This window comes from Misgurnus anguillicaudatus, chromosome 3, assembly GCF_027580225.2.
Source record: "Misgurnus anguillicaudatus chromosome 3, ASM2758022v2, whole genome shotgun sequence".
Classification (NCBI taxonomy): Eukaryota; Metazoa; Chordata; class Actinopteri; order Cypriniformes; family Cobitidae; genus Misgurnus; species Misgurnus anguillicaudatus.
This window is the reverse complement of record NC_073339.2, coordinates 43,783,176-43,806,245: the sequence shown is the minus strand read 5'-3', so window position 1 is coordinate 43,806,245 and position 23,070 is coordinate 43,783,176. Positions and strand designations below refer to the sequence as shown.

The following is a 23,070-nucleotide window of genomic DNA, read 5'->3' as shown; positions in this document are numbered from 1 at the left end:
AAACAGCAAGGGTGCTGAAATATATTACTATTATTAATAGCCATGATAGTAATAGTTTTTATCGATAGATGGCGATGTAAAGCACGCGTGTCGACATCACCTGTATTTGCGTTTCACTTACCATCGAAGAAGAATTCGAGCTCTCTGATTGGCTGAAATATACCACGTGACAGTTGTTCGTAAGCTTGCACCTACGCTGATGTCTGACATGTAGCAGAAGCAACAAAATTTCAACCATAATGTCTGAACTAAACGATTATTTGGAGGGCAAGATCACTTTTGAAGAGTTTGAGAGGAGGAGAGAGGAGAGGATAGCAAAAGATAAGGTCATATTATATCTTTATTCAATTAAAAAGATAAATGCATATAACTTCAATACTGGATATTATGTTATCGTATTATATACTATATTATATTATTAATTGCATGTTTTCTAGACATGTGTAACTAACACCTTGCTTTTTTAGCCCTGCTGAAGAAAACAACACAACAATTGGACTTTTGCATTACAAAGAACATTATTCACCTGAAAAATATCGTAGTATACTTCAGTATTTACAGTATGTAAAATTCTTAGATAACATAGTGTTTTGAACTTTACCATAGTAAATGTCAAAACAAGCTACAGTATTTACTGCTGTTTATTTATTTACTATGGTTAACACTAAAGAATACTGCATGTGTTAGTTAGTATACATTGACATAGAGTAGTACATTTTATTATATACTACGGTATACTACAATTTACTGCAGTTTACTATAGTAAGCAGCACTTATAGTAAGCATTACATCTATTAAATAACTATTTCTTTGTATATTCAATATACTATATTGTGTTTTTAGGCTCTTTCCCGTAAGATTTAAAGGGATAGTTTACCCAAAAATTAAAAACCTGTCATCATTTACCCACACATTTTATGGTACCCACTGACTTCCATAGTATTTTTTCCTACTATGTAAGTCATGAGTCCCACATGACAGAATTTTTGGGTGAACTATCCCTTCAATAACATCCCACCAGTAGAGACCCACAAACACCATGATAGTTTCCATTAAAACCAATACAACTCCCCATCATAACCATTAAAATTTCTATGATGCTTTCTATTATTTATTTTATTTGTTTCCTTACCTACATAAAAAGCTGTGTTATTTGACCTTCTTGTGTTTTTTTTTAGGAAGAGAAGGGAGATGTTTCAGATGAAGATGAGGCGGTTGATCAAGAAGATGCAGTCCCATCCACTTCAAAACAATGTTCAAAAGGGACACGGCAACGCCAAACAGGTGCGTTTATGAACCTAGATTATGCTTACAAAATATAATTTCGTAGTACTATAGTAATCAGCATCGCTTAAAATATATATCACAACAATTTTTAAAAATCATGGTATCACAGTGATAAACGAACAAATAAAAAAGAACACTTACATAATATTTATATTAAAAATGTCATTTGACCATTAATATTCACACATTATGCAATCTGTGCCTTTTTTATTTTATGTGATCTTGCAGATAAGACAGAAGAGGGTGTCAGTCTGTCCGTTCAGAAAGCTTTTGCCTCCATGATTGGAGACAGAGATGAAGATCAGGATGATGAAGATACGAAGATGGATTGGAAGGACATCGGAGAGGATGACGACGACGACGATGAAGAGGACAATGATGGCAACGAAATCACACCCGGAGACGTGTTCGCCCTTGAAATGGAGCTGAACCGTGAAAATAAAAAAATGATGAAGGTACGATGATGCATCACCTGCAAAATATTAGCTGTGTATACATTTCCTGTTAAGTATGATATTAAAAATCAAATAAATAATTTAAAACACACTATGTATGCATTTGCTCTTTTCCATGCTATATTTGTAGGAGAAGCGTCACCGTAGCAAGTTACCGCGTGCCCTGAGAGGACTCATGGGAGAGGCCAACATCCGCTATGCTAGAGGAGATAAGGAGGATGCTATCCTGATGTGTATGGAGATCATTCGACAAGGTGGGTTTAGATTTACTAGTTTATAAGGACGGTAAAAACGCATATGAGCTCACGTTGTCCTCTTTATCTCTTCGGATGTAGTGTAGTGTTGTAGCCTAATAACCTCTTCCTCTATATCGTCCAGCTCCTCTGGCGTACGAGCCGTTCTCCACAATGGCTATGATCTATGAAGATCAGGGGGACATGGAAAAAGCTCTTCAGTTTGGTTTGATAGCAGCTCACCTGAATCCCAGTGACTGTGAGGAGTGGGTCAAACTGGCCGACATGTCTCTAGAGCAGGATAACATCAAACAAGCCATCATCTGCTACAGTAAAGGTCTGTAGAAATGTCTCAGAGTCATTTATTTTTGGGTGTTTTTAGAAAGACAATAGTGGTAGCACGTAGGCTGTACATGTCCAAAACAATATTTTTTTAATACCTTGAGATGTTTTTTTCTGCCCAGCGATTAAGTACAACTCCAGTAATGTTCAGTACCTGTGGGAGCGCTCGAGTCTCTATGAGCAGGTGGGGGAACACAAACAGGCCATGGACGGATATCGGCGAATCCTCAGCCTTCTGCCGGAATCGGATGGAGAACAATTCATGCAACTTTCACGGGATATGGCAAAGTACATAAACACACACGCACGCTTAAACAATGTAATGATATTGTAAAATGATGGTAAAACCATGGTATTTAATGTATACTATGATACTGTATTTAAATGTACCTTTAGCGATACCACAGTAGTACTTTTTGTAAGGTACAATTCATGCCTTTATTTACACCAAGCCTGTGGTCTCGCATTGCATGTCTGTATTACGTTCAGATTTTATTTAGCCCTATTTTTCGCCTTAAGCAGCTTGTACCTGAAGTGTATGTGTGTGTTTCAGGAGTTATTATGAAAGCAGTGAGTTGCCGTCGGCTATAGGAGTCATGGAGGAAGCTCTGGACCGACATCCCGAGCTCGTCTCTCACGAATGCGTTAACATGGCCGCCGAGCTCTTTATAGCCAATCACCAACATGATAAAGCTCTAGAGGTGAGGGGGCTCTATTCACATCAGGGTTTCATTTATAGCGGACTGGCCAATGACTGATTTGATTTAGAGGACACGTTTGCTGATTGGTGTAGAAGTGGGAATATTAAAGGTGCATTGTGTAAGTTTTAGACTAATCTCCTGACAGAAATGCAATATCATTTATGGTAAAAATTTGTATTAACTTCGAGCCATTTTTATCTACATACATCGTGGGTCCACTTACATTGAAGTCGCCATTTCGTGCCGTCATGTTTCTACAGTAGCCCTAGAAGGACACAATTGACGCTACGTTTTCTTAGACGATGACGTGGTTGTCCTGTGGTGGCTACCGTAGCTTCTCTATGCGTTTCGAAAGGGAGGGGTGAGCTGTGATTGCAATTCACAATCTCACCGCTACATGGTGCTAAAAAATCTAGACTGTGGACCTTTAAATCATAATAATTGAAAATATAAATATGTTGTCTGCACCGAAAGTCATTGGGATGCATGTCGGTATATTGTACAGTAGACTCCTGTTCCTCTTTCAGCCCATTTGATTTCACTTACATTCATTCATGTATTTGGCAGATGCTTTATCTAAATGGGCTTACAGTGCATTCAATACATTTTTCAGTAGAAATTATAAATATCTTAATGCATCTTAAGGGATTAGTCCATTTTCTTAGAAAAAAAATCCAGAAAATTTACTCACCATCATGTCATCCAAAATGTTGATGTCTTTCTTTGTTCAGTCGAGAAGAAATTATGTTTTTTGAGGAAAACATTGCAGGATTTTTCTCATTTTAATGGACTTTAATGGAACCCAACAGTTAATACTTAACTCAACACTTAACAGTTTTTTTCAACAGAGTTTTTAAGGACTCTAAACAATTCCAAACGAGGCATAAGGGTCTTATCTAGCGAAACGATTGTCAAGAAAAATAAAAAAAAATATGCACTTTTAAACCACAACTTCTCGTCAAGGTCCGGTCCTGAAAAGCGCCAGTGCGACCTCACGTAATTGCGTAGTTATGTAGAGGGGTCACGCGTTACATATATGAAACGCACATTTGTGGACCATTTTAAACAATAAACTGACACAAAGACATTAATTAGTATCATTCCACATACAACAACGTCGGAACGATCCTCTTTCTCCACAATTGTAAACACTGGGGCGGAGTTTCGCGTTCGTCCTCTGTGACCTCTTGACGTCATGACGTATTGCGTGAGGTCGCGCTGGACCGGACCTCGACGAGAAGTTGTGGTTTAAAAGTGCATATTTTTTATTTTTGTCAAAAATGACAATCGTTTCGCTAGATAAGACCCTTATGCCTCGTTTGGGATCGTTTATAGTCCTTTGAAACCCCGTTGGAAAAAATTGTTAAGTGTTAAGTACTAAATGTTGGGCTCTATTAAAGTCAATTAAAATGTGAAAAATCCTGCAATGTTTTCCTCAAAAAACATAATTTCTTCATGACATGGTGGTGAGTAAATTATTTGGATTTTTTTTAAGAAAATGGACTAATCCTTTAATACCTCAGTTTAAAAAAATCTAAATTTGAATACGCTATTTGTAAGACAATTGTACAGATTTGACATTTTAGAAGGATGCACAGTTTACAAAAGACTTGTAGATGATTGTGAATGACAAGAGGATTTATTAATGTTAATCTTTAGGCCCTGGTGAAGTTTTGTGGCATCGTGCTGAATAGAGAAGAGAAGGGAGAGGCAGAATCGGGTGACCACGCGCCTCCAAAAGTCGAAGATGAAGAAGAACCGAAGAAAACTGAGTGTGAAAAGGAAACGGGTGAGATGCACCTGCTGTCATCACACAAACATTTTCATCTCTGATATGTGTGAAAAAAATCTAACAGCCGGCAAAATCTTGTTTAGTTAACAACAAAACTAATTCATTTGAGATATTGTGATTGCTAAACTTGTTTTTAAAATATTTCAGGGAAAATTCTGGAGGTTGTGGTTCCTGATGATGTTCCTGTGGACATCAGAGTGAAGTTGATGGTCTGTCTCATCCACCAGCATGTCTTCAAACCTCTGGATGTAAGTGTTGTTACATCCCCATCACAAGCGTTCATTTATAATCTGTTATTTATCTGATTTGTTCATATTTTAGCATACATATTTCTTATCAAACAGATTACTTTCGTCAAATAAGCTTAAAAAAAAAATAAGTACAGAATTTCTATTGGTATTTTTCTAGTACTTTGGAAACAATCTTAATGGATACACTGGATCACTTTTACATTTATGCATTTTGCAGACATTTTAATCGTGACTTTTTAAATGATTTACAGTACATTACAAGGTATACATTTAAAAGTTATACATTTTATCAGCATGTCTTCTCTGGGTTCAAACCCAGGACCTTTGAATTTACCACTGAGCTTTTATCCAAAGCAACTTACAGTGCATTACAAAATATACATAATTTTTATTTATCGGTATGCTTGTTCCCTGGGTTTGAACCCATGAGTTTACCACTGAGCTATATACAGGAGCACAATGTTAAAGGGATGGTTCACCGAAAAAAAAAACGTCATCATTTACTCACCCACAAGTTATTACAAACTTGTATAAATGTCTTTGTTTTGCTGAACACAAACATTTAAAAAATGTTAATAATCAAACAGATCTGGGGCACCATTCACTTTCATAGTTTTATTTTTCCCTACTATGGAAGTCAATGAATGCCCTAGATCTGCTTGGTTACAAACATTCTTCAAAATCACTTTCTTTGTATTCTGCATATCTGGGGCACCATTCACTTCCATAGTATAGTTTTTTCCTACTATGAAAGTTAATGGTGCCCTAGATCTGTTTGGTTACAAACATACTTCAAAATATCATATTTTGTAATCTGCAGATCAGGGGCACCATTCACTTCCATAGTATAGTTTTTTCCTACTATGAAAGTTAATGGTGCCCTAGATCTGTTTGGTTACAAACATACTTCAAAATATCATATTTTGTAATCTGCAGATCAGGGGCACCATTCACTTCCATAGTATAGTTTTTTCCTACTATGAAAGTTAATGGTGCCCTAGATCTGTTTGGTTACAAACATACTTCAAAATATCATATTTTGTAATCTGCAGATCTGGGGCACCATTCACTTCCATAGTATTACTTTTTCCTACCATGGAAAGCAATGGTGCCCCAGGTCTGCTTGGTTGGAAACATTCTTCAAAATATCATATTTTGTAATCTGCAGATCTGGGGCACCATTCACTTCCATAGTATTACTTTTTCCTACCATGGAAAGCAATGGTGCCCCAGGTCTGCTTGGTTGGAAACATTCTTCAAAATATCATATTTTGTAATCTGCAGATCTGGGGCACCATTCACTTCCATAGTATAGGTTTTTCCTACTATGAAAGTCAATGGTGCCCTAAATCTGTTTGGTTACAAACATACTTCAAAATATCATATTTTGTAGTCTGCAGATCTGGGGCACCATTCACTTCCATAGTATTATTTTTTTCCTACCATGGAAGGCAACGGTGCCTCAGGTCTGCTTGGTTGCAAACATTCTTCAAAATATCATATTTTGTAATCTGCAGATCTGGGGCACCATTCACTTCCATAGTATATTTTTTTTCTACTATGAAAGTCAATGGTGCCCCAGGTCTGCTTGGTTACAAACTTTATATCTTTGTATTGAGCAGATCTGGTGCACCATCCACTTCCATATTCTAATTTTTCCTACTATGGAAGTCAATTTTGCACTTGATCTGTGTGGTTATAAACATTCTTCAAAATATCTTCCTTTGTATTCAGCAGATCTGGAGCACCATTAACTTCCATAGTATTATTTTTCCTGCTATTAAAGTCAATGGTGCCCTAGATCTGCTGAGTTACAAAGATTCCACAAAATAGCTTTTTTTGTATTCAGCAGATCTAGGGCACCATTGACTACTATGAGTATTATTTTTTTCCTACTATGGAAGGCAATGGTGCCCCAGGTCTGCTTGGTTACAAACTTTCTTTAAAATTTGAATCTTTGTATTCAGCAGATCTGGGCCCAATTCACTTCCAAATTCTAATTTTTCCTACTGTGGAAGTCCACGGTGCACTAGATCTGCGTTATAAACATTCTTCAAATATCTTTCTTTATATTCAGCAGATGTGGGGCACCATTCACTTCCATATTCTAATTTTTCCTACTGTGGAAGTCCACGGTGCACTAGATCTGCGTTATAAACATTCTTCAAATATCTTTCTTTATATTCAGCAGATCTGGGGCACCATTCACTTCCATGGTGCTATTTTTTTACTATGGAAGTCAATGGTGCCCCAGATCTGCTTGGTTACAAACTTTCTTTAAAATATCTGTCTTTGTATTTTCAGCAGGTCTGGGGCACCATTCACTTTCATAGTGTAATTTCTTATAACTATGGAAGCCAGTGGTACCCCAGGTCTGCTTGGTTTCAAACATTCTTCAAAATATCTTTGTATTCAGCAAAGCAAAGAAATTTAGGTTGATAATAATCATAAAAGTTGTGTTAAGTCAACCTGTATAAAATAAAAAGCAACATTAGTTGACCAACCATATGTATTTTCTATCCAAAACAAAAACCTAATCCTAAAAGAGACTGAAGGCAATTTTTATCAAAATAAACATGAAACTTAATATTTAGATCACAATAAGACTTACATTTTATTTTACGCTTAACCTACATCTACAGATATAATTTAGAAATGTAATGCTCTTCTGTGTTTGCTTGCAGTCTATGTTGACGTCTCTGATGGAGCAGAGTCCTGAAGAGCTTGGTGATTTGTATCTGGACGTGGCCGAGGCTTTTATGGAAGAGGGCGAGTATAACTCCGCCCTCCCTTTGCTCTCTGCCCTCGTCTGCTCCGAGAGATACAACCTGGCTGTTGTTTGGCTCCGACATGCAGGTTACTATAAAACCTTTCAGTAAAGCGAACTCAGAAAAAGCCCACAATGCACCATGTTCTGACCAAGAGCAGTTCACTTAAACAATAACATTTTCAATGACTTCTACAGTGCAGACGTTTAACAAATTTTAGAATTAATATTAACAAAAACTAAAAATAAGTATTACAGATAAATAAAGAAATGAGTATACTTTAAATGCCGGCATTAAGATAATGACTGTAGTTTGTGTTTGCAGAGTGTCTAAAAGCGCTGGGTCACTTGGAAGTCGCGGTAAAGAGCTACAGCAAAGTTGTTGAAATGGCTCCATTGCATTTAGACGCTCGCCTGGCGCTTTCCACCCTCCAGCAGCGTTTGGGTCGACCCAACATGGCCCTGGAGGCTCTGGAGCCCATGTATGACGCCGAAACCCTCGCGCAGGACGCTTCAGCTGCCCAGCAGGTTTGTGTCTGTGTGTGTATCATTGTGTTGTGTTTATAAGAGTTATGGTTGAATTTTGATCTCATGTGTGTGTTTCAGGAGCTGAAGTTGTTGTTGCATCGCTCGACTCTTCTCTCTTCACAAGGACGTACTCATGATTACATCGATACTCTGTTAACTATGCTGTCTATGCTTCTCAAGGTCAGAGTCTGCTCTTTTAACCTAGTTCTAGACTGAGAGGGATTTTTTTCTGATATTTAGAGAGATGATACACTGTCTGAACTTTTTAGAAACATTAGATGCTTCACCAAAAGGTTTATCTATGTGGTGGTTTCCCGGAAAGGGTTTATCCTAGACCTAGTCCCAGACTAATATGCATGTTTGAGCTGCCTTAATTTAAAACACCTTGCAATGACAATTCTTAAAATATATCAGTGCCAGTATTGTTTTTTTGTACGTTTTTTTTGTTAAAACTACTTAAATGTCCTAAAATAACTAAGGCCTAATCCTGGATGAATCTTAACCCTGTCCGGGAAACCACCTCTCAATGTTTTGAATTATTGAAATATTGCATATGTGCATATTGCAGTGGTTTGCAATAATTGAATGATTTTAATACTTAGTTATGTATAGATAGTTTTATGTTGATGCACATAGGAGAAAGACTGGTAATAGAGAGACAGAGATAGTGAGGCTTTCTTTTCCCAGATACAATTAAAAATTTTCTTTGACTTAAAATATATTCCATTATAATTTCTTTTCATTTTGTCATTATCGTATCATGTACCATCATGTGTCATTTTATTTTTTAAAGTTTTTTCATGTTGTATTTTTATTTAGTATCTGCGCGCAGGCTAATTTTATTTCTGTCAATTTGTTCTGTTTAGATTTATATAATATTTTTATATAATTTCATTTAATGCATAATTGTATCGCGTATCATATAACACAAGTTTAATTAATTATTTTATTTTATTTTATTTTATTTTATTTTATTTTATTTTATTTTATTTTATTTTATTTTATTTTATTTTATTTTATTTTATTTTATTTTATTTTATTTTATTTTATTAAGCATAATTGTTTTTGTATAATTATTTAGCAAGTTATTGCATATCGCATTTCCTTCAATATCACACATTTAGATTTAAAATAGAATTTATTATAATTTTATTTAATTTTATCAACTTAAAGCGTATTATTTTATGCACGATTAAGCAAGTTACGCCAAACAAATTTCTGTCAATATCATGCAGCCTTAGTTTTGTTTGTGTCAATTTTTTTTAATTAAAAATGCGACTTATTTTATTTTAATTGATTAAACCTAAAACAATATCTTCTGTTTATATATATATAATATAATTTAATTGAATGCATAATTGTATCATATAAAATAAGTTTAATTAAGTTATCGTACACTGAATTTTATTGTATTTTATTATATATATGATAGATATATATACCTTTAGATTTAAAATGGAATTTATTATAATTTTATTTCATTTTACAAACTTGAAGTGTATCATGTTTCACATGATTAAGGAAGTTACCGCCTAACAAATTTTCGTCAATACCGTGCATCCTTAGTTAGTTTTCATTTAAATAAAGCATAATTGTATTGCGTATAATCTACCGCACGTTTAAGCAAGTTATCACGCACTGAATTTGTGTCAATACCGTGCATGCTTAATTTGGTTTGTGTCAATTTGTTCTGTTTATATTTTAAATTTATTTTATTACAATTTCTTTTAAATTTGCAAATGTAAAGCATTACCTTATCCGTTATTGTATACAGCATTATTTAGCAAGATTTTGCATAGTCTATTTTTCCAATATTGTGCAGCCTTAATTTAGTTTGTGTTAATTTGTTCTGTATCTTTATCCCAGACAGATTTGATTTAGATCAGATCTCTGTTTGGACACTATCTATCTACTACATACTATCTATACTAACAAATCCTGATATCTCACCTGATCATTTGTGTTGTGAAGGTAGGGATGGTGCGTGCACAGGTGTGTATCGTGTCTGATATGTCCTCTGGTGTCAAACATCTGAAGCTTGTGAAAGTGTCACGTAACAAACTGACAGACATTGATGACCAAGAAGCGGCTTACCTGGATATCAAGGGTACAACTACACATACATTCTGCATATACCTCAGTGCTAACTATCATTGACTGTGATTTTTTTCTCTTTCAGGTAAGACAAGCGTGCTCTCCAGAGATGACTGGTGGAAGTTGTTACTGCGTTGTTTGGCCGTGATGTGTGAGGTGAAACGTTTCACTGAAGCTGAGTTACTGGTAGACTCAACTTTAGAGTACTACTCTTTCTACGATGATCGCGTGAAACGCAAAGAGCTGGAATACCTCGGCCTGTCTGCCGCCTTCCTCGACCGCAACTTCAGAAAGGCTTATAACTACATAAGGTCAGTAAACCAGATACTAAAACATCCTCACAACAAGTAAAATCTTGCATCCAGACGGACCTGCCGTGCACTAAATCTGTACCGGTAGGATGAAATAAAAATTCTGTGTTAGGTGTCAGTGTTGTGTCATTTATGTTATTGATCATGGGTGTCAAATGTGCTAAATTGTTACTGTTATAAAACAGTAATTATAAAACGGCTCGTTCTGGTTCTTCATTCTGATTGGTTGAAACGCGTTCTAAGCCGTGATAAAATGCCCCGGTAAACCCACAGTTCAGACCGCATCACAAGTATCACTGCGCCACTGTTGCTGTGTACTGATTTATGAAAATAAATACCACAGTCTGTAATCATTTTTAAATTTTTTTACCTTTGCACAAGTAAGGCGATATCCAGATAAATCTCAATAAATATTGTTGATTTATTTCGTCAATAAAGAGAAAACGTTCTCTGAGTTGTTTTTGTCTTATTGATATTTCCGCTATTATCCACTAGATGGCAATCTTACCCAACTTAAACACTGACGCATTCACTCGACACAACAGCATTGAATCTGATCTCTTACAAAAGTTCTTCACAAAAATGGAATTGTCTCCGCTTTTAGCTGAAAATTTGAGAGGTGATAACTGATAAGAGAACAAATTAAGGTAGGATGAAACGTTTTGTTGTTGTTGTTGTTGGAAAGCGGATAGACTGTTCTTTCATTTGATATTTTATGTTTATTTAAAGAAGATAATTTTTCTGTAAGACATTAAACTTAAACTGGGTGGCAACTTAAAAAAAAAAACGCTGACGGGCAAAGAGTTAAGCATAGAGACAGAGCGCAGTTATGCAAATTTGAAAAACACGCCCACCGGGGGGGGGAAGCGATCCAACCGTCTCCATTGAATTTGTATTGCGAGAAGCCGCCTCCTTGTCATTTCTGGCTTATAACAAAAAACTGAATAATGCCTAAAAGCTGCTGTGTGACAATATGTACAGCTAACAAGCCAAAGAACCCAGAAATAAGTTTTTATAAGCTGTCGAGCCGTAAAACCCAGTCTTTAAGGAGAATAAAGTGGATCGCCGACTACGTTTCCCCCTATTGGACGCAGTTCTATTAATAGTATTACTATGAAAAGTTGCCTGTTTACACTTTTGTGTCTTTAAACGCTCGTGTTTTGGGGTCGACAGTTTATAAAAACTTATTTACAGATTTAACTTAAAAACAGATTAATACCTAAAAGCTGCTGTGTGACAAGGTGTAACAACCCAAAAAAACCAAATACGTTTTTATAAGCTTTCAACTTAAAAAAAACGAGCGTTTAAAGACACAGAAATGGAAACAGGCAACTTTTCATAGTACTCCTATTAGTAAAACTGCGTCCAATAGGGGGAAATGTAGTCGGCGATCCACTTTATTCTCCTTAAAGGCTGGGTTTTACGGCTCGACAGCTTATAAAAACGTATTTCTGGGTTCTTTGGCTTGTTAGCTGTACATATTGTCACACAGCAGCTTTTAGGCATTATTCAGTTTTTTGTTATAAGCCAGAAATGACAAGGAGGCGGCTTCTCGCAATACAAAGTCAATGGAGACGGTTGGATTGCTTTCCCCCCCAGTGGGCGTGGTTTTCAGGTTATGACGCGCTGCGCTCTTTCTCTATGCTTCCAAGCATATTTGATCATCACTTCAACAGTTGCACGATATAAATGTTAATGTATATTTTAGATGAATGTTGATATATAAAAATAAACACCACAATCTTAAATCATATTTTCATTGTGTCTTTGCTGCATCTGTGTTCTTTGTGAACTGCGCTCTGTTGCAGCCACACTTGATTCTGATGAACTACTGTGTTTGGCGGAAGACTAATATTTGTACTAATATAATTACAACTTATTTGTGTTTTATTTTGTGAAACCCTGCTATGCATATGATGTAACCGTTTTATAAACGCAATAAACCCCGCAAAGCAGTTTGGTTACAGTGCATTTATGTATTTGCTGTACAATATAATCATAAATCTTTAATGATCTTGAACAACTAAGCATCATTAGAAAAGTCCAAGAGTTTTTCCTTTGGGTTTGTGTGCAGTTTTAATTAGTTTTATAAACAGGTCAATCTTAGTACATTTTTATGGACTTGTCAACAGTAGTTATGGTCAATCTTGTTTTATTATATTTATCATCTTTCATTTAAAAATTTGCAGTAATTACATTAGAGCAGTGCTTTTCAAACTGGGGGCCGCGAGATGGTGCCAGGGGGCCCCCAGTTTTATGACATTTTATGAAATACATTAATTTATCATGAATTCTGTGTAATTAAACCTAAAAAATAAGGCTACTAACCAAAAGCACTACTTTTTTGTATAATTTAATGTTTTTTTTTTTATTAAAATGTTGAGTTTTAGAACATTTTTTGTCACAAATTTTCTTTGGGGGGGCCGCGAAGGAATGCACTGTACACAAGGGGGGCCACGCGCTGAAAAAGTTTGGGAACCACTGCATTAGAATATATACTTGAAAGTCTTAACTGTGTGCTTCCAGTACGTACATTTACAACAAAGTTGTTTGCGTTAATAAAGTGTGTAAATGTGTGTACACTAAAAAAGTACAGAAGCTGTCTCTGGGGCGAATCTCGGTAACTGTACTATTTATGGTATCGGTATGTGCTTTTGAAGTACCTTTGGGTACTAATATGCACCCTTAAAGTACAAAGGTGTACTTTTTTAAAAGGGTACCGCCCCAGTGACAGCTTTCGTACTTTTATTTCTGAGATTTTAAATACAAGAGAGGCTTGCTAATAGGTGAATATATCTTGAAGTAAATGGTGACATGTTTTTTGAAATAATGTAAATGGTAACACTTCCCAATATGAAGTTTTTTTATTAGTAAATGCATTAGTTAACATGATCCAACAACATGCAGTTTTTCAGCATTTATTAATAACATTTGTTAATGTTAGTAAAAGTCAATAATACAATTGTTCTTGTAAGTTCATGGTGCATAAACTAATGTTACCAATTACAACTTCATTACTTAGTTTTAATAATTACATTATTCACTAACAATTGTCAATATACATAAAAATGATAAATAATAAAATAATAGTTTAATAATATTTTTCATTAGCACATGTTATTATCAATCTCATGCGTTTTTTATTGTTTTAACTAGATTAAAGTGTAAACAATAGAAATCCACTGAAACAGTTTCTGTTATGAAGATCATCGTAAACCCTTGAGTAAGCATGCAGTGTGATATACACATGATCATTTTTCTCCAACTCTATTGCCGCCCCATTACTTGCGGAGTCGGATCTATCTGCTGAGCTATGATCACATGCAGTCAGCAAACGCTCGTGGTTCCTAAACAGACTCACGCAGGCACTATTCATCTCATCCAATGTGAAAGATGAGACGCTGAAGTAGTAAACCCCCTTCACAGGTGCAACAAAGATGCCTAAAATATAAACAAAAAGAGGAACCTGACTTCAGTCTCTGACTGAAAAACTTTGAAAACAAAAGATTTCTTAAATTTGAGGATATTATGTTGTGAAAAATAATGGGTCACCTGATGCTGGGTTGTAAGTGTTGCCGATGTTAGTTAAAACCTTTCTGAAGATCAGCGTGCTCTCTCTGTCTGAAGGCCCAATATGTCCCCCGTCCCACAGTGCAGCTGCAAATGCATATTTCGGCTTCTCTTTGGAAGAAAAAGACACATATATATATACGTCTGAATGTGCTCTTGTTTAGGTTTGTAATGTATGATTTTTACTTTAAAATAAGTTTTCTTATTTGATTACCATTGCACTCTGTCCTTATTTCTGTTATCAGGGTTTTCTGTTGCAGCAGCTCCATGTTTGTGTTAAAAGATCGGATTTCTAACTGTCTGATCTTTTCTGCTTGATCTTGTAAAAGAAGACCAGACAAATTAAATCAATGCTGAAAAGTCACAAAGACTAAGTTAGTTAAAAATTTACCTCTGTTTTCCTTTTCCAAAATGTTCAGTCTCATCTCCAAATCTCTTATCAGATCCTGAGAGCAGCAGGTGTCAGTGGCGCTGGCATCAGTCTCTTTTGTTTGTTCATTGAGTAAATCACCGACTTTTTCATGGTCATGCATACTGATTTCATTGTTTGTGAGCGAATCTTCTGCGGTCAGTGTCTCAGAGACACTCAGAAACAGCAGCACCCAAAATGTCCTTTTCATTTTTAACCACACGTTTTGGAAATGACTGAAGTCGAAAGACGCATGGCTCTTTATAAACCCACATTTCGGGGTCAGTTTTAGTGTATGTGTGTGGACTTGTGAACAGTAATTCTGGTCAATCTAGTTTTATTATGTTTATTATCTTTTTTTTATCAGTTTGCAGTAATTACAGTGTTTTTCCCAAGAAGTCTTAACTTTTTGTTAATATAAACATGCTTGCGGTGTTTGCAACAAAGTTGTTTGCGGTTAATAAAGTATGTAAACGTGTGTATCCTTAAAATAGTACAGAAGCTGTTTCTTGTACGGTACCCTTTTAAAAGGTCCTTATATGTTCCATTCATGGTATCGGTATGTACTTTACCTTTGGGTACTAAAATGCACCCTTGAGGTACAAAGGTGTACTTTTTAAAAGGGTACTACCGCCACAGTGAAAGCTTTCGTACCTTTATCTCTAAGTTTGTAAATACAAGAGTGGATTCCTGATATGTGAATATAAGTTAAGAAACAAGTTTTGGAGAAAATGGTGACTTAATTTTTTATTTATTTAAATAGTAACACTTTACAATAAGTTTAGTATTTGTTAACATTAGTAAATGTGTTTGTTCGTTGTTAGTTCACGTTAACTATGTAGTTTTTCAGCATTTATTAATCTTTGTCTGTGCTAGTTTTTGTCAATACAATTATGTTAGAGCAACTTTAGATTTTAAATGTTTTTGTAAATCATGAAATGAACATGAACTAAGATTAACACATGTTGTAAAAGTATTGTTCATTGTTAGTTTATGTTAGCTAATGCATTAACTAATCTCAAGTCTTACTATTTGAAAAATATTTATATAATGGTATCTTGATGTTCACCATATTTATGCGTTTTATAAAACAACCAGGATTTCTATAGTAAATACCAAAAAACATAGTTTTGTAGTACATTTAGTCTTTCTTTGTTTGGAAAGGACCAGTTCTAGGATAAAGAAATTGGAAAGGACCATTATAGGATAAAAAAAATCCATCAGTGATCCACCTTTTTAACTTGACACTGAATCTTAAAGGGGTCAAAGCGTGAAAATCTGACTTTTTCATGTTTAAGTGCTTTAATTGGGTTCCTAGTGCTTCTGTCAACCTAGAAAATGTGAAAAAAAAAACAGTAACTTAGTTTTGGTAAACCATTCTCTGCAAGCATGTGAAAAATGTTTTGTGATGTAGGTAGCAAGTCTAATTACAATAAAACCTCCTCTTCATCTGTACTATCCAACCACAGCACTGCCATTTAGTGCACAGATCAGCTCATTTGCATTTTAAAGGACACACCCAAAACGGCTTATTTTTCTTGCACCTACAAAGTGTAAATTTTAAAGGTATTGCGTAGGATTTTCTTTTCATCAAGACTATTGGTCCTCCTAGTTGTCAATCAGGAGTGTTGTGCAATTGCACTTTTTAAAAAAGTGGAGAAGGCGGTTCTTTTCTAAAATTCGAGAAAATCCTCCGCTACACCTTTAACATGTTGTAATAAATTATTTGTGGGGTATTTTGAGCTAAAACTTCACATATGCACTCTGGGGACACCAAAGACTTATTTTACATCTTAAAAAAAATCTCATGGTATGACCCCTTTAAAGAAGTCTTTATAATTGATGTGTTGCAGGTTGATGTTAATGGACAACGTTGAGCGGACGCAGCTGTGGAACGTGTTTAACCAGGTCATTCTGCACTCCCAGGACGCCCGACATCATCGTTTTTGTCTGCGACTTATGCTCAAACACCCAGATAACCATGCTCTGTATCTTCTCAACGGACACACATCGCTTGTTTCTGGAACTTTCAAACATGCACTCGGTATTTGACATTAACTGTTCCTTGCATTAAGTCTTGTTGTGTTTATAGCTTAATCTCTACCATACATTTGGGTCACATCTAGTTTAGTTGCATGGAGGCTATGCTTTTATATGACAATCTTTTCTACTTTCTTTTCATCTGTTTTGTGAGTAGGTCAGTACATGCAGGCCTTCAGAAACCAGCCCACCAATCCCCTTTACAGCTTGTGTATTGGTCTCATCTTTTTCCATATGGCCTGTCAGAAGTTTGTCATGAAAAGGCATGCGCTTATTGTGCAGGTATGTTAATATTTAATGTGTGTGCATGCTTAGTAATGTCTTCATTTGCTTTCAAAATGCTATAAGCAAGGGGCAACTTTCCGGTCTCTTGTAAATCCAACGTGGCAGTGACTTAAACTGCAATTCATCGACTGGCCGCTAGAGGCTGACTCCAAAAGGGAGTCCATCCCATAGACCCCAATGTTAAAATGTAAAACTTTACTGCAGAAAAAAATATGTTTACAGCCTGGTACAAAGTGATTTTGTTTTATATAGGCTAATTTTGCCCCACATGTGAATGTTTTGTAATTCAACGCCATGGCCACTTTTGGCTTTAAAATGCTCTTCAGAAACCTACAGGTGACGTCACAGACTCAACGTCCTGTTTAATACAGTCTATAGTTATATGTTGTAGCCAATGTTTGGTTAGTCTTGGTAACAGCAGGTAAACAGTTGACATTTTGGCCCAAAATTAAGTGTTTACTCAAAGTAAACAAAAAAGTTTTTTCTTTAAACTGAAATATTAAGAAAATACAATACTTCAAATAGTACAAAAACAATTAACTGTTTATCATTACTGTGATGAGAATGAGATTTTTTGTGTCATCTAGTCTCAGTCATATGCTTTGCTGTTTTTTTCCAGGGTTTCTCGTTCTTGTGGCGTTATGTAGAGTTCAGAGGTCACTGTCAGGAGTCTCTATATAATCTCGGCCGGGCTCTTCATCAGCTCGGACTCACTCATTTAGCGCTTCATTACTATGAGAAAGCTCTCACCCTTCCTTCACTTCACCTGGAGGTATGACACCTGTATGATCCATCACACAGACTCTTATGAGACGTTTACACAACGTTTTGAACTGAAATCTGGAAAGATTTTTATGCAGTTTGTTTTGGGGTCCTAAAAATGCAAACTTTTTAAGTACAAGTTTTTGAAAAATTGCGCCTTGTCGTCTCCGTGTAACCTACGAAAATGCAAATCTTTGCTAACAGAGAGTCGTGCGCACATGCGTGAGTATAACCAAAACAACAATGACCTACAGCAGTGGTTCTCAAACTGGGGGGTGGTGCCAGTATTATGACATTTTATAAAATACATTAATTTATCACAAATTCTGTGTAATGAAACCTAAAAAAATAAGGCTACTAACCAACAGCAATACGCTGTATAATTTGTTTTGTTTAATTAAAATTATTACGTTTTAGAAAGTTTTATGTCATACATTTTCTTTTGGGGGGACGCGAAGGGAGGCACCGTACCCGAGGGGGTCCGTATGGCGGAAAAATTTTGAGACCACTGACCTACAGGACTGTGTTTGTGCTGTTTAAAATACTGAGTTTATTAACGCTACTCCAACAAAGTTTACAAAATGTTGCCCCATCATTTAAAGTCAAAAAATTGCCTCACAAAACTGTGTGACGCTTTTGCCGTCCTGAAGTAACACTTTACAATAAGGTTGTATTTGTTAACATTAATACATAGATTAGCTTACACGAACTAGAAATAAACAGTATAGTTTATTAGTATTTATTAATCTTTTCATGTTAGTTAATGCCAGTACAATTACAACTTTTAATTTAAATAGTGTATTAATAAATGCTGAAATTAACATGAACTAAGATTAAAGGCGGGGTGCATGATCTCTGAAAGCCAATGTTGACATATGAAATCACCTAAACAAACACGCCCCTACCCCAATAGAATCTGGACCTTCTTTTGATAGAAAATAATGCATCCCACCTTTAATAAATGTTATAAAAGTGATGTTCATTGTTAGTTAAGCAATATCGCTCGAGTAGGAGTGTGATATAGCTCTATATCATCACGGCTGTGATTAGGCCAGAGGCACGAGGCCGTAGGCCGAGTGCCGGAGGCAATCACAGCCGTGATGATATAGAGCTATATCACACGACTCCGAGAGCGATATTGCTTTTATACAACAACGGAGTTATTTTAAAAGCCTCTTTGTTTGAGAACTACTTCTTCCGCCACGGATTTGAGGGCGGCCAGAATGACAGGTAAAACTTTCGGCTGCTTTGAAGCTCATAACAACTCAATGGACGGAAAAGCCGTTTCTTTATATTACCGTTTCTTGGTCACAAAGTGTAGTTTAAGATTAGTTCAGTCGAGAATGTATATGTATTATATTTAAATCTGCAGTCGATTAGTAAAGATAGCGCCTGTTTGACCGTTTGCTTAGTGAGATTCGGTACGAATGAGAACCAAAGCATGAGCGGACGTCAGTGTTCACTCGCCCCGCTGACCACCGCCCTCTCTGGGCTACATTTCTGAAAGGGATTCCCTGGCTCTCATGTTGGCCTTGTTTGTTTATGATCGTCAAAATGAGATCAAATCAGCAGTATTTGGTGTCATGATGAAACTACTACTTGTTTTTTTATTCATATTTAGTGTCTTTTGTGTTGTTATTGTTTTGGCGCGAGGTAAACGTTAATAAAACTATACTTGTGTAACGTTACTATTGCTTTCTCATTTATTCTTAACGCGATACGAGCACTCGATTATTATTATTAAACTTTGTTCTTGTCAGTACTATATAAAACGGTTTTTTATAAGTGTCAGAGAGATGTTTTTGCATGCTGCTTATAAATATACCAGTGGCGATATCTCATAACATGTTTTAATAGTCACGTCACGACAAAGTAAATGATCAATGTCCACATTTAAAAGCTGCGGTGCTTACCTGCAGTTTCACGGTGTTTTCGCATTCTGATAAAAGATATAGCTCCAGAAAAAAACGAGTGTTTATATTCCTCTTTCCAAGTGTTAATCGTCCACACGATGTGACAAGACATTTCTCCCATTAACTTTAACGTAACATCCAAGAGCGCTGATCTTTGACGGAATAATACTTCTGATTGGGGATTCACAGACTGATTTATGAGCTAGTAAACTAATGAGACACACGGAGAGTTATTCACACAGCGCGTCTGTGTTTTTCCATTCAGAGATGAGCCTGCTTAGGACCTCCATTCACTAGGTGGCGGAATAATACGAAAGGTGAAGCGGTTACAGTGCCGTTATCAGTACAATATCGTATAGCTCTTAGCCAATCAGATTCGAGAACCAGAAAGAACTGTTGTATAATTCATGTTAGCTAATGCATTAACTAATTTGAATAAATACAACCTTATTGTTAACCTAAGTGTTGCCTTTGTTTGTATTTATCGTTCTGTAGAAGCATGTGTATGTGCGTAGAGGTGTTGTGTTTCTCTACAAAGTACCATCGCCACCTACTGGCCTGACATGTGTAACAGCATTTTTGGTCATTTTTGGTGATCTGTGTAAATGCAGATCTTTTGACAGCGTTGTCACGTGTCCGTGAATAAAAAAACATTTCTTGTTTTTTTACTACATCGTCGTCGTGTAAACATAAGCCTTATGATCTAATTATGAAATTAGGAGCAATAAAGTTTGATTTCACTCATTGATTTTAAGCTTTTGACATAATCTTACTCAGTATATTAAAGATAACAAGGTTAATTTCACAGAATGTTTTTTTTATCATGATCTGCTGCCAATTTGTCTTATTCACATAACTATTATACAAGATATTTTATAAGCTTTATTTGCTTATTTAATGTTTTTAATAAAGCTTTTGTTATGCATACCTATACAAAAGTTAAACTTTTTACAGAAGGAGGGACTGTTAAGTACATTAAGCTAATTCAGACTTATTATTAGTCTTTGTGACCAAGCGATTCATAAGAATCGTTTGTTCATGAATCGGCAACACTAGACATTTTGTTTGTCTGTTTTGCCTGCAGTTTGTGCAGACAATTCAATAGAAATAACTTAGTAATGTGGCTGCAAAAACTAAATACATATAATACCTTAAAATATATTAACCTAAACCAGATTTAATTTGCTAGTTTATATTTCACTGTAGATTAAACAAATGTTGCAAAACCCCTGGTTTAAGCTGTAATATTTGTGTGATTAACTTTTGCTTTGCTTTTCTTTTGAAGGGAATTGAAGATGATCAGGTGGACTTGAGGAGGGAAATTGCTTACAACTTATCTCTCATTTATCTATCCAGTGGAAATAAGGAGATGGCCCGACAAGTCATTTATACGTACTGTACTATCTGACCAAGTGAATCATGGGACTATAAAGAGTTACGGCTCAATTTACAATACTTATTTGTGTAAATTAATGCAAAAAGTTGTTTTCTATTTTGTAATAAAGTAATTTATTATACAGCCATGTTGTGTTTGATTTTGTGTGGAATCAGATTGTAATCAGTTCATCGGCAAGCTAGAATACAATTATTAGCTTGCTTTTAAAGTATCTTGGAGAAATGTCAAGTAAATATTATAGTGGATGAATATGGAAATCACACATCATCATAATATAGTACCACATAAAATAACTGAAACGGTTCTTTTATCACAATGCGTTCAACCAATTAACGTTTATCATGTTTTTCTTACCATGATGGTAATACAATGATATTCTTTTTAATTAATAATTATTATTATACATAATATTTCTAGTAGCAAAATAATCATAATTGAATATCTCAAAATTGATATTTATCACAATACTTTCATAATATTTGTTTTCCTACTATGGAAATCAATGGTTACAATCATCTATGTGCTCATAAAAAAATCATACAGGTTTAAAACAACATGAGGATGAGAAATTTATATTTTTGGGTTAACTATCCCTTGAAGTTATAAAGATTGATCCAATACTTTGTCACACCTACGTAATGGTTTAACAATTTTTTTCTTACTTTTACTTTTGTGGCAAACAAGATGTATTTGTCTTTTCAAAAACTGCTGGACCCAGCTTAACGAAATAAAATAAAGGTATCGCAATGCGTCGGCACCAAAGCACATACGTGCATGATAAAGTATTTAGGGGCTCTGTCCTAAATGGCGCACTTCATGTGGACTTTCGGTCTCATGGCTTTAAATTGTGCGTGCTCGCTTAGTCTAAGACTCCGTAAGGTGTCCAATCTGTAATTTTTACGCTTCGAAGTGCAAGCCTGCTGCAGTGCGAGCTTCGCCGAGGCCCGCATCAAGAGGGCAAAGGGGGCGCTGATGAGCACACTTCGAAGTTCAAAAATGACAGATGGGACACCCTACGGACTCGTAGACTAAGCAAGCACGCGCAATTTAAGCCCACGAGACCGAAAGTCCACATGAAGTGCGCCAGACGACGGACAGGGCCTCAGACGACGGATGGGAGGAGTTCACACTGATGGGCAACTGCTCTTCCTATTTCCGGCGTGACGCTCAAGTTTGTCCCAAAATATTACTCCGGTGCGCCCTCGTGGACTCACTTCAAGGGTCCCTAAAGTCTGCACTATATTTGTCATCTAAGGCGCAGTCCTTGTGAAAGAGCAATCAGATGATGGATGGGAGGAGTTCGGACAAGTCGGAGGAGTTTATTAACAAATGCACATTTACACATGGCATGCATATTAGTTACACGATAATAAAAAAACAAGGCGCACAAATAATAGAAAATAAATTACAAAAATTAAAAGAAGTAAAAAGTAACACAAACGGGTCAATCATGTTCTAGTATATCAAAGTCTCTTATCAGTCCAGTAAATTTACAAGCCTGTTTGCTTTTCATATAGAAAATATTAAATATTTTTTAAATACAGAAAAATGGGGTTTTATTTTAATGCATTTACATTTGTGAATAAAGAGTTTACCTTAAAATTAACATTAACAAAAAATTCAGCTCTATTTTCATTTAACAACATTACAAATATTATATGGTCTCTAGAAAAGGCATGCATTGACTGTATTTTTGTTTCCAGCCAGAATAACCTAACCTTTAATAATAATTAAATAATAATAATTAAATTTTATTAAATAAAATTATTTAATAAATTAAATAATAATTTAATAATAATAACTTAATAGCCTAACCTTTCCCAAAAAAATATTTGAGTAAATAGGCTACGATAAAAAAGATGGTCAGTTTTCTCTATATCCCTTTGACAAAAAGTACAAATATCGTGGTCAAAATTAAATCTGAGTCTTAAAAA

At 35.5% G+C, this 23,070-nt stretch overlaps 2 protein-coding genes across 2 annotated transcripts; one reads left to right on the top strand and one right to left on the bottom strand.

Moving 5' to 3' along the window:
* The first annotated feature begins 165 nt into the window (after positions 1-165).
* gtf3c3 (general transcription factor IIIC, polypeptide 3) lies at positions 166-21,261 on the top strand. The gene is made up of 18 exons (XM_055206131.2): positions 166-326; positions 1,179-1,284; positions 1,516-1,742; positions 1,873-1,996; positions 2,121-2,312; positions 2,440-2,605; positions 2,871-3,018; positions 4,678-4,807; positions 4,958-5,058; positions 7,746-7,917; positions 8,154-8,356; positions 8,435-8,536; positions 10,328-10,463; positions 10,536-10,761; positions 16,594-16,784; positions 16,938-17,062; positions 17,685-17,837; positions 21,026-21,261. The coding sequence occupies exons 1-18, from the start codon at positions 240-242 to the stop codon at positions 21,146-21,148; spliced, it is 2,712 nt and encodes a 903-aa protein (XP_055062106.2). The 5' UTR covers positions 166-239; the 3' UTR covers positions 21,149-21,261.
* Positions 13,590-15,432, bottom strand: LOC129445046 (complement C1q subcomponent subunit A-like). Its single transcript, XM_055206132.2, has 4 exons — positions 14,723-15,432; positions 14,546-14,650; positions 14,314-14,442; positions 13,590-14,202 (listed from the first exon to the last, which is right to left on the bottom strand). Exons 1-4 carry the CDS (start codon positions 14,949-14,951, stop codon positions 13,919-13,921), a joined length of 747 nt encoding a protein of 248 aa, XP_055062107.2. The 5' UTR covers positions 14,952-15,432; the 3' UTR covers positions 13,590-13,918.
* Positions 21,262-23,070: the final 1,809 nt, after the last annotated feature.